The 15,730-nt window shown below is 46.2% G+C and overlaps 1 protein-coding gene across 1 annotated transcript; it reads right to left on the bottom strand.

Annotated features, from left to right (window-relative positions):
* Positions 1–5,925: 5,925 nt before the first annotated feature.
* OR2AT4 (olfactory receptor family 2 subfamily AT member 4) lies at positions 5,926–6,890 on the bottom strand (the record flags this gene model as incomplete). The annotated part of the gene is given in 2 exon segments (XM_082629369.1): positions 5,926–6,248; positions 6,251–6,890. Coding segments are annotated over 2 exon segments (963 nt in total).
* Positions 6,891–15,730: the final 8,840 nt, after the last annotated feature.

The raw sequence follows: 15,730 nt of genomic DNA, 5'->3' as shown, positions 1-15,730 counted from the left end.
ATAAAGTCCCTGTGAATACACTCACACTCACTCTTCTTGGGGGAGTACAAGATTAATTTCCTGTGAGCCTCTGGTCACAACATTTTCGTTAACTAATGTGATCAAATACATAACCTTGTTTTATGGGTGTTTCTGATTGACATATACACACTACTATGTATAAAATAGATAACTAATTACTCAGCCATAAAAAGAAACGAAACTGAGCTATTTGTAATGAGGTGGATAGACCTAGAGCCTGTCATACAGAGTGAAGTAAGTCAGAAAGAGAAAGACAAATACCATATGCTAACACATATACATGGAATTTAAGAAAAAAAATGTCATGAAGAACCTAGGGGTAAAACAGGAATAAAGACACAGACCTACTTGAGAATGGGCTTGAGGATATGGGGAAGGGGAAGGGGAAGCTGTGACAAAGCGAGAGAGAGGCATGGACATATATACACTACCAAACGTAAGGTAGATAGCTAGTGGGAAGCAGCCGCATAGCACAGGGAGATCAGCTTGGTGCTTTGTGACCGCCTGGAGGGGTGGGATAGGGAGGATGGGAGGGAGGGAGATGCAAGAGGGAAGGGATATGGGAACAGATGTATATGTATAACTAATTCACTTTGTTATAAAGCAGAAACTAAAAAAAAAAAAAAAAAAAAAAAAAGAACCTACTGTATAGCACAGGGAACTCTATTCAATACGCTGTAATGACCTATATGGGAAAAGAATCTAAAAAAGAGTGGATATATGTATTACTGATTCACTTTGTTGTACAGCAGAAACTAATATAACATTGTAAATCAACTATGCTCCAATAAAAATTAATTTTAAAAACCCTAATTTAGTGTATATTGTTGATTCATTAACATTGAACTCATGGCCAACAGCACTGTAATTCATGACTGAATGAAGCTTATCTAACCCATGTATTTTCTCCAGAAGGCACATCACAGACTTTTCATGGTTAGGAGCCCTAGACACCACTTGAGCTCTATGCTTGGGTACCAATTTAAACAGGGAAATTACCAAAAGCTAACAAAAATGCTAAAAACATGGCAAAAATAGACCATGGAAAGGACACCTGTCCACAGTATGAGTTGAAACAAGAGGGCAGAGTGTTGCCTTGTTAGACCTCAATTGGGAACATGCACATGGTGACTCAGATATTTTGCTGCTCTGGGTGTATCCCTGAGTGATCCTGAAATTGTCATGAGTATTGGTTTTAGGGTTAGTGAGTAAACGAATTTACAAACATAGAATCTGCAGATAATGAAGAGGGACTATGTTTAGCTAAAGTTAATGCACACCCATGACTAACCTGTTTGACTGCTTGTTCTATATTTCAGGGAGAATACTCCATGGATTCATACAAGGGCATACACAAGGACATTTATCAAGACACAATGATAGCAAAGAGTTGGAGGCAATTATGGTTTTCTCTGGGTATATGCCCAGTAGTGGGATTGCTGGGTCGTATGGTAATTCTATTTTTAGTTCTTTAAGGAACCTCCATACTGTTCTCCATAGTGGCTGTATCAATTTACATTCCCACAAACAACAGTGCAAGAGGGTTCCGTTTTCTCCACACCCTCTCCAGCATTTGTTGTTTGTAGAATTTCTGATGATGCCCATTCTAACTGGTGTGAGGTGATACCTCATTGTAGTTCTGATTTGCATTTCTCTAATAATTAGTGATGTTGAGCAGCTTTTCATGTGCTTCTTGGCCATCTGTATGTCTTCTTTGGAGAAATGTCTATTTAGGTCTTCTACCCATTTTTGGATTGGGTTGTTTGTTTTTTTGATATTGAGCTGCATGAGCTGTTTATATATTTTGGAGATTAATCTTTTGTCTGTTGATTTGTTTACAAATATTTTCTCCCATTCTGAGGGTTGTCTTTTCGTCTTGTTTATGGTTTCCTTTGCTGTGCAAAAGCTTTGAAGTTTCATTAGATCCCATTTGTTTATTTTTGTTTTTATTTCCATTACTCTAGCAGGTGGATCAAAAAAAATCTTGCTGTGATTTATGTCAAAGTGTGTTCTTCCTATGTTTTCCTCTAAGAGTTTTAAAGTGTCCGGTCTTACATTTAGGCCTCAAATCCATTTTGAGTTTATTTTTGTGTATGGTGTTATGGAGTGTTGTAATTTCATTCTTTTACATGTAGCTGTCCAGTTTTCTCAGCACCACTTATTGAAGAGACTGTCTTTTCTCCATTGTATATCCTTGCCTCCTTTGTCATAGATTAGTTGACCATAGGTGTGTGAGTTTACCTCTGGGCTTTCTATCTTGTTCCGTTGATCTATGTTTCTGTTTTTGTGCCAGTACCATATTGTCTTGATTAATGTAGCTTTGTAGTATAGTCTGAAGTCAGGGAGTCTGATTCCTCCAGCTCTGTATTTTTCCCTCAAGACAGCTTTGGCTATTCGGGGTCTTTTGTGTCTCTATACAAATTTTAAGATTTTTTTGTTCTAGTTCCATAAATAATGCCTTTGGTAATTTGATAGGGATTGCATTGAATCTGTAGATTGATTTGGGTAGTATAGTCATTTTCACAATATTGATTCTTCCAATCCAAGAACATGGTATATCTCTCCATCTGTTGGTATCATCTTTAATTTCTTTCATCAGTGTCTTATAGTTTTCTGCATACAGGTCTTTTGTCTCCCTAGGTAGGTTTATTCCTAGGTATTTTATTCTTTTTGTTGCAATGGTAAATGGGAGTGTTTCCTTAATTTCTCTTTCAGATTTTTCATCATTATTCTATAGGAATGCAAGAGATTTCTGTGCATTAATTTTGTATCCTGCAACTTTACCAGATTCATTGATTAGCTCCAGTAGTTTCCTGGTGGCATCTTTAGGATTCTCTATGTATAGTATCATGTCATCTGCAAACAGTGAGAGTTTTACTTCTTCTTTTCCAAATTTGTATTCCTTTTATTTCTTTTTCTTCTCTGATTGCCATGGCTAGGACTTCCAAAACTATGTTGAATAATAGTGGTGAGAGTGGACATCCTTGTCTTGTTCCTGATCTTAGAGGAAATGCTTTCAGTTTTTCACCATTGAGAATGATGTTTCCTGTGGGTTTGTCGTATATGACCTTTATTATGTTGAGGTAGCTTCCCTCTATACCCACTTTCTGGAGAGTTTTTATCATAAATGGGTGTTGAATTTTGTCATAAGCTTTTTCTGCATCTATTGAGATGATCATATGGTTTTTATTCTTCAATTTGTTAATATGGTGTATCACATTGATTGATTTGTGTATATTGAAGAATCCTTGCATCCCTGGGATAAATCCCACTTGATCATGGTGTATGATCCTTTTAATGTATTGTTGGATTCTGTTTGCTAGTATTTTGTTGAGGATTTTTGAATCTATATTCATCAGTGATATTGGTCTGTAATTGTCTTTTTTTCTAGTATATTTGTCTGGTTTTGGTATCAGGGTGATGGTGGCCTCATAGAATGAGTTTGGGAGTGTTCCTTCCTCCACAATTTCTTGGAACAGTTTGAGAAGGATGGGTGTTAGCTCTTCTCTAAATGTTTGATAGAATTCATCTGTGAAGCCATCTGGTCCTGGACTTTTGTTTGTTGGAAGATTTTTAATCACAGTTTCAATTTCATTACTTGTGATTGGTCTGTTCATATTTTCTATCTCTTCCTGGTTCAGTCTTGGAAGGTTATACCTTTCTAAGAATTTGTCCATTTCTTCCAGGTTGTGCATTTTATTGGCATACAGTTGCTTGTAGTAGTCTCTTAGGATGCTTTGTATTTCTGCCATGTCTGTTGTAACTTCTCCTTTTTCATTTCTAATTTTATTGATTTGAGTCCTCTCCCTCTTTTTCCTGATGTGTCTGGCTAATTGTTTATCAATTTTGTTTATCTTCTCAGAGAACCAGCTTTTACTTTTATTGATCTTTGCTATTATTTTCTTTGTTTCTATTTCATTTATTCCTGCTCTGATCTTTATCATTTCTTTCCTTCTGCTAACTTTGGGTTTTGTTTGTTCTTCTTTCTCTAGTTCCTTTAGGTGTAAGGTTAGATTATTTATTTGAGATTTTTCTTGTTTCTTGAGGTAGGGTTGTATAAACTATAAACTTCCCTCTTAGAACTGCTTTTGCTGCATCCCATAGGTTTTGAGAGGATTTAGGACATGTCACCTTGGCCAAAGCCTTCCCATGGGAAAGGACGTAGTGAAACATGATTTTTTGAAAATGACTCTAGGGGTTTGGTTTGTATTATCTAGCAATAGCCAGAGGAGAGGCTGCCTGCATATATTCTATTTCCCAGGGGACTAGTGATGTTCATCCCCTGCAGGAGAAGATATAACTTTCATGGGCTCTCGTAGTCTCTAGATGCCAAACAGCTGGCTTCACCAGGTACTACTGTCAACAGGTGGCATCTAAGCTTAGACTGATTAGTACCCAGTAGTTGGTTTTTTCTGCTTATAAAGTTACTCTCTTGCTCCCTTTCCCCCCAGAAGGAAAGCAACAACGGCCATTATGCCTCTATCTTAGGGTATACATATGTGAGTTGTTAGCAGCCAACACTCAGCTGCCAGAGGGAAGACCACTAACTGTGTCTACTATAGCCTATCCTTTGAAACTCTCGGATTCATTCACTTTTCACAAGTTCACTCCATTTGGACATAGGGTTTCCAGGATTCTGATTAGTCACAGTTTCAAGGGAAATTTCTAAGAGAAGGATTAGTTGGATTAACGACTGCCCTCACTGCTGCAGTCCGTCCTAAGGCTGCAAGTGACACTTCATCATCCCTCTCCTCTGCCACCCATTCTAGATTCCCTTCCCCTTTCCCTTCACATTCAGTCACTTCAGTGGGTCTAGATGGATTCCCTCCTAGCATGACCCAGACCCTCATCCCTGACAGTTCTGAGCCCCTGGTTACTCTGTCTCATCAAGCTATAGTTGCTTTAATTGTCCACTAAGAGTTAAAGTTGGCAGAAACCAGAAATGCTCACTTGCCTGAGTGCTGACCTCCCAGCCCCCATTATGTAAGAGTGGCTTTACTTCCTCCTGAAGATCACGGTCAATCGCCCTTCTAAATATGGTAAGTCCTTTTTCTGACTGCTGATCTGCTTGCACAGTGGGCTTAAAATGACCAGGCAGAAGCTATAGCTTTAAATTTAGTGAGATTTACTGTGTCTCCTGGTGAATCCGACTGCTTAATCCACAGAGGCCAGAATCGTCAGGACTGGAAGTACAAATTCCCCCAAATAGGTCACTGTGGGTAATGGTGGGTGGAGCCACTCTAACTTCCACCCACTGGTTCTTGGCAGGAAGCCTCACTTTTTAATGGGCCTCCAACCTGAAAATGGATCCATCCCACTGGATGGGAACATGGACCCTATTACCGCTCCCTGACTGGAGCAGCTAGTGGTTTTCTTATGCAATCACTTCCAGCCTCCCACCCATCTATATTGCTGATACATGAGTATTTGCTAACAAACAAGTGATACCAATGCCAAAAATATAAAAACTTACAGGAGAAAATTTTAACATTCAATCAAATGCTAACTTCTTGGCTCCCACAGCCCCCTTTGCTTCTCTCTGTCTTAGCATCTTATATTATTTCTCTGGGTCTGACTCCCCAGTTAAACTATGGATACCTTGAGGGAAGCAACTATGTCTGGCTTATTTCTGTCTCTAGCAGTCCTAGTAAAGATTTTAAATATAAATGATTGGATGATCAAATTTTATTCATCACATTAATGACTGATGAAAACTGTGAAAACCAATTATTCTATAGCACCAGTGGGAAGACCTCTTGATCCAGTATTTGAGGACCGGGTTTTCGCTGTCTGCTCAACTGAAAGAAGTCAATTTGAGTTGCTGTAATTCATTTAAAAATATTTACTGTGTTTATTCTGTGCTGGGCGCTGTCATTGGTGTCCAGGGAGCTGAATTATTTGCATCTAAGGATCAAGGGTCCCAGAATTCCCTGGGCCCTGGGGACATGGCATCTTGGTGATGGCTGCTTTGACATCCTTGTTCCTCAGCGTGTTGATGAGAGCGTTGAGGACAGGTGTGAGAATAGCATGCACCATGTTGCCCGTGATGTGGAAGTTGAGGGGTAGGTCAGCCCTGTAGGCCATGTAGGCTATGACAATGGATGAGTAGTAGGTGCCAACCAGGAGGTGGGAGCTGCAGGTGGAGAAGGCTTTTGAGCATCCTTCTCGGGGGCTGATGAGAAGCACTGAGGCCAGGATGTGGGCATAGGAGAGAAGCACCAGGAAAAGGGAAGAAGGGACACCACCATGGCGATGCAGAAGCCCATAAAGGTCTGGGACGTGGTGTCAGAGCAGGAGGCCTGGACCACAGCCAAGTGGTCACAGAAGCAGTGGTAGATGTGAACAGTGTTGTCAAAAGCCATGTGGAAGGTCTGCACCACTGCTGGGATGGGCAGAAGGAGGGCAGTGAGCCAGGCACCGGCTGCCAGTGCAGCATTGGTCTGTGGGGTCATGAGGGCAGGGTAGTGCAGTGGGCGGCAGATAGCCACATAGCAGTCATAGGACATGACCACCAGGATGAAGGCTTCAGAGCAGTTAAGGCCATGGAATAGGTACATCTGCAGGAAGCAAGCAGAGAAGCTGAGGTACTGGTCCCCAAGCAAGAATAGGGACAGCATCTTGGGGACAGTGGTTGTAGTAGAGAGGATGTCCACGGCTGAGAGGTTGATCAGGAGGAAGTACATGGGTTTGTGGAGGCTGGGCTCTGCCACCACAGACACCAGGATCAGCTCATTTCCCACCAGAATGAGCAGAGAGATTAAGAGGAAAATCAAGAAGACAAGGAGGAAGAGGGATTCAAGCAGAGAGGGGATGCCCACCAGGTAGAAGACAGGTGAGGAGTCCTTTGATCCATTACAGGTGGCTTCCATAGTGGGTCAGGGCTGGTTATTTGCAGACAGACACTGGAAACATCAGGACATATCTGGAAACCAGAACAACCAGGGAAATTTTAACTAGAACATGCATCTTTTTGTGTCCAACCATGGATCTCAATCCTAACTGTTTCTTTGTGCCTGGAATTTCATTGCACAACTAAGATGCTCAGGATAGTGAGTTGTCTAATGAGCAATGGTTAAAAAGCTGGTCCTGTGTGGTGGGCAAGAGGGGTGAACATAAACACCTGAAGGGCTGTCAAGGGACAGGTACAACACTTACAAAGAACTGGGGCCAGTGTTAGCAGCTCCAGGGACCCAGAGAGCCCCACATATGGAATAAGTTTCTTACAATTAGAACTATCCCATAAGGCAAAAGACTGGCTTGAGAATGAATGAATTCCTTATAACTAGAGGTAGCAAAGCTGGGGTCTTTTGAGCTGAAATGGTGCACAGGAGGTTTAATATTTAGATAGGAGCTAGATTAAAAACCCTTAAGCAACCTTCTGACCCTAGATCCATTGGTTCTTTAAAAAAAAAAAAAAGTAACATAAATGAACTACATCCATCAGATTGTGGAGGATTCCCTTTCTATGATATCTTATTGATAGGAAGAGCTGCTTCCCCCAAGGGCTGCTACAGAATGCAGTCTGCTTCAGCCAAGAACAGCTCCCCTTTCTGTGCAGCTGCTCCTGGGACTCTGTCTCAGTCTAACCTGGGTCCTTGTATCCTGTCTATTTGTCATATCCAGAGACCAATCATCCTGATTTGCCCAGAACTGCCTGGTTTTAGCACTGCAAGTCCCATGTCCCAGGAAATCCCTTAGTCCCCAGCAAACTGAGATGTCAGTCACCTTGTGAGGGCAGAGGCATTGTATATGCCTTTGGTAGAAGGAGTCATTTCCCGAAAGGAATCCAAGTGGAAGATAGATTCTCCCCCTGGTGGGAAAAAACAAACTCCAGGGCACTTCCTGGGTCACTCCATGGTCTTCCCCCTCCTGGCTGCTGCAGCTCAGCAGGTGTCACTGTTAAGCCACTTCATGCCCACTGCTCTGGGCCTCAGTTCAGAGGGCATCACAGAGAACTGAAAAGTCTCAGAGCCAGTGTCAGGAGAGAAGACCAAGCACTCTTCAGAGAGTAACTCCGCTCCCAGGAGGCTGTTGAAGAAGGTTACTATGCATGCACGGCAGCCCAAGACCCCCGAAGTGAGACTTTCCAACCCCCAGAACTGAGCTGAGGGAAGTGTTGACTCGCCCTTCACCTTGACTAAGTGATCCAGGGCCAGGTTATGTTGATGTTCAGATCACTGCCTCCCTGCCCCAGGGACCCCTGGAGCAGATCCACTTGGTTTTCCAGGACCACCTCCAGCTTCTCCCTATTCTAACAAACACTTCTCACGCCACAGAATATGTAAGCGTGGAAATGGCCTGCAGATAGTTGAGTCCCTGACCCTTTCTTTCACAGATGAAAAGTCAGGCCGGGGAATTCCCTGGTGGTCCAGTGGTTAGGACTCTGAGCTTCCATTTCACGGGGCACGGGTTCAATCCCTGGTTGAGGAACTAAGATCCCGAAAGCTGGGAGGCCAAAAAAAAAAAAAAAAAAAAAGACAAGTCAGGCCGGGGTGGGGATGGGGAGCTGCCCCCAGGTCAACAGCTGGCCTGTACCAGACTTGGTCCTGGAAACCAGGCCTCAGGCTCTGGTCTTGGACTCTTTCCACCAAGCCAGGCCACCTGGAGGATTTGGAAGCTCTGGTTTCCACCTGGGGAAAAAATAGGCCAAAAGTTTTATTTTCCTCTCTCCATTTCTTAGGCTGATATCAGAGACAGTTATGGATTTCTGTTTGGTTCTGAGGGTGTTTTCAAACAGTTTCAGATGGTCTGGTTACTAAATAGAGGCACTACAAGGCTAGAAAAAAAAATGCTCTTTTCAAGAAATGACTTAAGGAAGAGGTGGACTGGGCACAGCTGCATGGAAAGAAGTCATGACAATCAGGTCCCGTGTCCTGAGCAGAACGGTTGTATACCTGGTGCCTGGTAGTTGTGGGACATATACACAATGGAATATTACTCAGCCATAAAAAGAAACAAAATTGAATTATTTGTAGTGAGGTGGATGGACCTAGAGTCTGTCATACAGAGTGAAGTAAGTCAGAAAGAGAAAGACAAATACCATATGCTAACACATATATATGGAATCTAAAAAAAAAAAAAGGTTCTGAAGAATCTAGGGGCAGGACAGGAATAAAGACGCAGATGTAGAGAATGGACTTGAGGCACGGGGAGGGGGAAGGGTAAGCTGGGACGAAGTGAGAGAGTGGCAAAAAACAAAAAACAAAAAAACCCTACAACTACAGTTTCAGTAGTTGTGGCTCATGGGCTCTAGAGGACAGGCACCAGGCACCTGGTACCTGGCTCATAATAAACCCTCAACAAATAGTTTTTAAATAAATTAATTAATTAATGAAAGGGTTAACCTGTGTTAAACTGAACTTTTTCCCATAATGGACTAGTCAGCAGGGATTTTTCTTTTCTTTTCTTTTAACATGTAAATTGACAGAATGCACATTTCCGGGGAAGCTGCTGCAATTCTGAGAAGCTGTTCCCTCCACTGGCTGGGCCCATGTAAGCAGGTTTTGCAAGGTCTGCAGGGCAATCACAGAACATCAGAGCCAGAAGCGTCCTTAAAAGCAAGCAATGTAGTCCAATCCCCACAGCCCTCCTCCCATTTTTCAAATAAAATAACTCAGAGAAGGGAGTGACTTGCTCAGTCAAGGTCACACAAGGAGCTGGAAGCCAGACTCCGGGCTCCCTGCCAGGTTTCCCAAGGGTCCCCCACGGGAGAGGCGCTGAAGCATCCCTGTCTGGCAGCCCACATCATTCTTGTATCCCTCACCAGCCTGAGGATTCCTTGGGGCTGGAGACTGACCCTGACTCCTTTCCTATAAAACCAGGATCTCAGTGTGGCCCAGCGCCTGGCTTCTTCGTGTTTCCACAGAGCTGTCCTGACCACCTCAGGGCTTTCCTTCCAGCATTCCTGCGGAATCAAACACTTCACCCTGTGGAAAGCTTCTGGTCCTGCTCCCCTATTGTTGCCGATAAGGAGGAAGAGGCTCAGAGAGGGGCTATGCCTGGCCAAAGTCACACAGGTAGTGAATCAGCAGCCAGCCTGCAATGCTCTAAATTGGGGCAGAAAAATTTTAGCCCATCTCCCTTCTCGTAGGGTCCCTCTCATAGTGGGGTGACGGTCCCTAATTGCCTGTTCCCTTAAACTGTGCCCTTCCAGAACCCTGTCCCTCCTTGGGCTCTGACAGGCTCTGGGCACTTCCTTTGCAGCCTTCATGCCTACATAACGGGGGGCTCAGCTCACCTGTGACCCAGGCCACTCCAGCTGCCCCTTCCTCTCCCCAAGCCAGCGCTGCCTCAGTGGGGAGGACAGGTTGGGGCTGAGACTGGTTCCATTAAACCCCCAGGCCCTCCTGTCCCTAACCTGCTGGGTCCTCTCCCCTGAGGTCCCTTTCTAACAGGGCCTTGTGTAATGCTTTTCTGAGGACTCCCAAGTGGTTGGTTAGCAGCTACCACTGGGCTTGGCTGATATTAGAACAACAAGATTAATAGTCCTCACTGGGGCACAGAACTCTCTGGTCTATGGAGGTTTTCCCACTTATTGAGCAACAGTTCACAGCCCCACGTGACAGGTAAGGAAACCAAGGCTCAGAGGTGAAAGGAATTGCCCAGGTCACACAGCAGGCCGAGGACAAGGCAGGATGGAGGGCTCAGATTTGCTAACTCTCAGTCTAGCCTCTGAGCCAACCAACCACACAAATGAGACAAAGGTTGTGAAAAATCTCTATATAACTGTAAAGTGCTGCGCTGTTGGCCAGGGGATGGGGGTGTGGGGACCCTTCAAGTGTTTTGAAGCTAGAGGAACAAGTGTGACAGAGCAGAGAGCCACTCAGCTTCCCAAATCTTCACTCCCTCTCACTCGCTTGCCCTCTCTTACTCTCACTGTTTCTTAGATGCCTTATTACTCCAAGTCCAACCTCCTCCAGGGAGCCTTCCATGATTTATCTTCCTCCAGCTCCCAGGGCTCTTGCTCTCCTCTGGATTAACCAGGCTGACTGCCTATGCCGTCCGCTTTAAAGATTAGGAGGGGACGGGACTTCTCTGGTGGCGCAATGGTTAAGAATCTGCCTGCCAATGCAGGGGACATGGGTTCAAGCCCTGGTCCAGGAGGATCCCACATGCTGCAGAGCAACTAAGCCCGTGCGCCACAACTACTGAGCCTGTGCTCTAGAGCTTGTGAGCCACAACTACTGAGCCTGTGTGCCACAACTACTGAAGCCCACGTGCCTAGAGCCCATGCTCCGCAACAAGAGAAGCCACTACAATGAGAAGCCCGCGAACTGCAACGAAGAGTCACCCCTGCTCGCTGCAACTAGAGGAAGCCCGCGCACAGCAACGAAGACCCAACGCAACCAAAAATAAATATAAAATAATAAATGAATTGAAAAAAGACAAAGATTAGGAGAACTGAAGTTCATCATTCATTCCACATTGAATGAAGCTGGCTTCGTGCTGGGTGCCAGCAGAGAAGGAGAGGAGGAAGGGATGGTCAAAGAGGAGGAGAAGTGGATCTTCTGAGCCCAGGGTCTGGACTACTAGTAGGAGAGAAGGAAGTTTAAAAGAGAGAGAGAGAGAGAGAGAGAGAGAGAGAAAGGCAAGATTGCAGATTTAGTGGCGCAGGGGTAGGGGGGCAAATTTCACTTAAGACAAAAGTGGCAGGAGAATTTCGTGAAGAGGCTGAGATTGCAGGGGAGTTTGTTCTCCATTGAATGGGTCTGAGAGGCCATATAGTGGATATGTGCTCAGATCCTGGTGCCAGACCAGTTTGGGTTCAAGCCTGGCTGGGAGCTCTCTGAGACTCTGTTTCTGCTTCTGTAGAACAGGGGTTTGTTTACTGAGTGCAAGCTCTGTGCTAGAGCGGCGCAGGTTGAGAAGAGGTGAAGGGTGCCAGCAGGTGTCAGAAGCGTCTTCTACCCAGGTTACACAACCCTGTCCCTCTCTCCTGGGACCGTGGGGAGGCCCATAACATTCCCAGTCCAGGTCTCACCCACCTGAGAAAGTGGGGAGGTCCAGAAATGTCTCTAGGAGGAGTCCGTGTATCTCAGGAACATTTCTGAGCTCAGAACAGAAGACAGCCTGGCCCTCTAAATTCCGCCCGAGTGCAGGCCAGCTGCCTAAGCCGCTCTGCCCTGGAAAGCCGTCAGTGACGCTCTGTCTCTCTCCGTCTCACCCCTGCTGCCCCTCACCTTCACTGGTGTCAGGCTCCCACAGATGCGAGAGGCTGGAAAAGGAAGGTGCCAAGGAGGAAAGGGAAGTTATAAATACGTCCAAGGAGAGACTGGGCTGCCTCCCGGTGTGGGCGGGAGGCTCCTGGAGCTCTGGGGAGGAGAGTCCAGAATCAGGGACCACTACGGGGGCCTCCAGCATGCTCATCACTGTCACCATCCTTCCTGCCACCACCAGGAGGCAGTGTGGCATCAGCTTTGGGGGCCAAACGCACTTGGGTTCAAATCCCAGCTCCACAATTTGGGCAATGACGTCACTTCTCTCTGCCTTTGTCTCCCCTTTGTGAATCGGGGTAATAGTGCCAGTAATATTGGCTGGAATGGAGGTTTAAGTGAGACACGCCAGGTGAGAGTTCTTTGCAAACTGTGAAGTGCTGTGAAGAAGTTTTCTATACCATCACCACCATAGCCACTGAGAAGTTACCCCCTGGATGTCTTCCCCTCTGAGGTTTTTCATCCTGGAAGGCTGGAAGCAGAGGACCTGGCTGAGGAAAGTTCCCTGGGGGTATGAGCAGTCTGTTTAATACTCACTGATGAAGGTCATGTAGAGAAGTAGGATATTATTCTGACCACATCCATGTTCTTTCAGGAACCCAGTCAAAGGTGCTATACTCAGTGCTCAACTCTGTATAAAACCTCATGGCTAGGGGCTTCCCTGGTGGTGCAGTGGTTGAGAGTCCGCCTGCCGATGCAGGGGACACGGGTTCGTGCCCCGGTCCGGGAGGATCCCATATGCTGTGGAGCGGTCGGGCCCATGGGCCATGGCTGCTGAGCCTGTGCGTCCAGAGCCTGTGCTCCGCGGCGGGAGAGACCACAACAGTGAGAGGCCCACGTACCACAAAAAAAAACAAAACAAACAAAAAAAAAAACCTCATGGCTTAGTGACTGATGGACAGATGACTGAGTCCTCAAACTAGTCCTTTGGGACAGTTAAGTGCCAAGGTTAGGGACATGAGCTCTGGGACCAGATAGTCTAGGTTAAAAACTGGTCTGCCTTTTACCTGCTGTGTAACCTTGGGCAAGTCTCCTAACCTCTCTGTGCCACCGCTTTCTCCCCAGGTGAGGGCACTTGTCATGTCTGGTGTACCTGTGCACTGCTGGGCCACCTCCTATGGTGAGGGGGTCATGGTATCGACCACGTCAGAACTCAACCTGCACTGCTTTCACAGCCCCCTCAGGTAGGGGACTTGTGGTCAGTGGTCACGTCTGGGGTACATCTGCACTGCCGTCACTGCCTCCTCTGAGGGGGGCACTTATGGTGAGCGGTCAGGTCTTAAGTACAAGTGCACTGCCGTCAGTGCCTCCTCAGGTGAGGGGAAGTGTGGGTAGCGGTCACCTCTGAGGTACACATGCACTGCTGTGACAGCCTCGTCAGGTGGGGGGGCTGTAGTATCTGTCATGTCACAGGTACACGTGAAATGCTGTGAAAGCTTCCTCAGGTGCGGGGAAGTGCAGTGATGGTTCATGTCTCACCACATGCCTCTGGCCTGTGGAGCTGTGACATCACTGCATGTGTATCTCAGACCTGACCACTTACTGCACGACACTAACCTGTGCAGGGTAGGCCATGTAAGGTTATCACAGGTAGTTGGCAACATTGACTAAGTTAATACAAGTAAAGTATTTTGAATGGTGCTTGGCCTATAATGAATGTCAGTCATAATTATTGCATTCATTTTATAGTCAAGGACACTGAGCCTTAGAAAAATGAAGTAACTGTCCGGTGCCACATAGCTCGTCGTTTGCTGAGCTCAGGGCCAAGGGACTCCAAAGAGTGGATTGGTTTGCTTATGCTGAACTGCCTTCTTCCCTTGTGGCTATTTCTAGAGGATAGTTGATATTTCTCACTCAAGAGACAGGAGTCCCCAACCTAAGGACCCTTAGGAGGAGATTCTGTGGCCCTCTAGGCTCCCAGTCTGGGCCCACCTCTGATTCAGACATCACCGTGAAACCCGCTTGCTGGAGAGATCCACCCCTGCCCTTGCCAGAGACCAGGCCTGCCCCACATGGGACACCTCAGGCCTGGTCTCTCCCTTCCCTGAGGATGACACATCTATGTTGCACTCAGAGAACAGAAAAAAAGAGGGGACAGGCATTTTAATAAGGACAGCACCCCTTCATTGGTGAGAGAATTTTACACAGGAGTGCCAGAAACAGTTGGAGTGAGTGAATCTAGGAAACATGTGTGCAGAGTGGAGGGGGGTGGGTGTGCTTGGGGTGGAACATGAGAAGGAGAGAACCAAGCTAACTGTAGACTGACAATGCTCCAAATAAACAGCACTGAGGAAAACAGCTTAGCCTGTTCCAGCCCCTCCTGAGCGACTTAGAACAGAGAAAAGTTGGGTGTCCCACCCTGGCCCAGACGGGACCCTACCACCAGTCAGAACCCTCCCTGCCTGTACAGTTGTCACTGGAGCACCTGTGGAGGACCAACCTGGTCAAGAAGCAGCTGCCCGTGTTCAATCTGCTTCCTGCCTTCTCCATCTCCAGGCTCATAACCCCATCGGGTGAGGAAGTGACTCATCTTCCTAGGTGAAGCATGAGGCGTGCTTCCTCAGCAGCTGTCATAAACTCTGCCCGAGTCACAGAAATGAATCCCGGGCAGTGAAGGCCCTGGATGTCTATAGATAACCCCTGCAGTCCTGCCACACTTTCTTTCCCCCAGAGAACAAAATAGTAGTAATGTTTGTTGAGTACCTATTAACTACCTACCAGGCACTGTGCAAAGTATATCCACTCATTAGCCCCATCCTGCAGATGAGAAAACAGAGGCATGAAGAATTAAGTAACACATGGGTATGAAGTTTCGGTTTGGGAAGATGAAGAAGTTCTGGAGATGGATGGTGGTGATGGTTCCACAACAATGTGAATGTACTTAATGCCACTGAACCATATACTTAAAATGGTAAATTTCACATTTTGGATATTTCACATACACATTTTACATGTGTATTTCACATACACACCAAAACCCCCTACAAACAAGCAAAGAATTAACACAGCTACCAAGTGGAGAAGCCAGTAGTCCTGCCCCAAAGCCTTGTTCTTGTACCTTTTCCCCTCCCTTGCAAGTGGAGATTCTGATCTGGCAGAAGACAGAGAGGTAGGGGGCACTCCATATCAGACAGAGAGAGATGGGTTTATCCTGAGGGCGCTGGGGAGTGGGGTGGGAGCAGGGTTTGAAGAAGGGAGGGGCATGGTTAGATTTAAGGGCTGGAAAGTTCCCTCTGGCTCACAGGAAGATGGAGACCGGTGGTGGGGAGGAGGCTGGGACACTGCCCAGACCAGAGATGCTGGTGGCCAGGACCAGAGCAGTGACAGCAGGATGGGAAGAAGCGGGCTGGTTTGAGAGATGGGTGTGGAGGAGAGGGAGAGAAGGGAGCAGGCGGTGACTGCTCTCACTGGGCTCCTTCTGGCCTGTCCATTTCAGCCTCCTCTGACAGTCATCCTTCCGGCCCCCTCCTCCTGGACTGGAGTCTTAAAGGAAGAGC

The sequence above is a fragment of the Mesoplodon mirus genome, assembly GCF_964341445.2.
Source record: "Mesoplodon mirus genome assembly, chromosome: 7".
Taxonomy (NCBI): Eukaryota; Metazoa; Chordata; class Mammalia; order Artiodactyla; family Ziphiidae; genus Mesoplodon; species Mesoplodon mirus.
The sequence above is the reverse complement of the archived record's forward strand: the minus strand, read 5'-3'. Positions and strand labels throughout refer to the sequence as shown.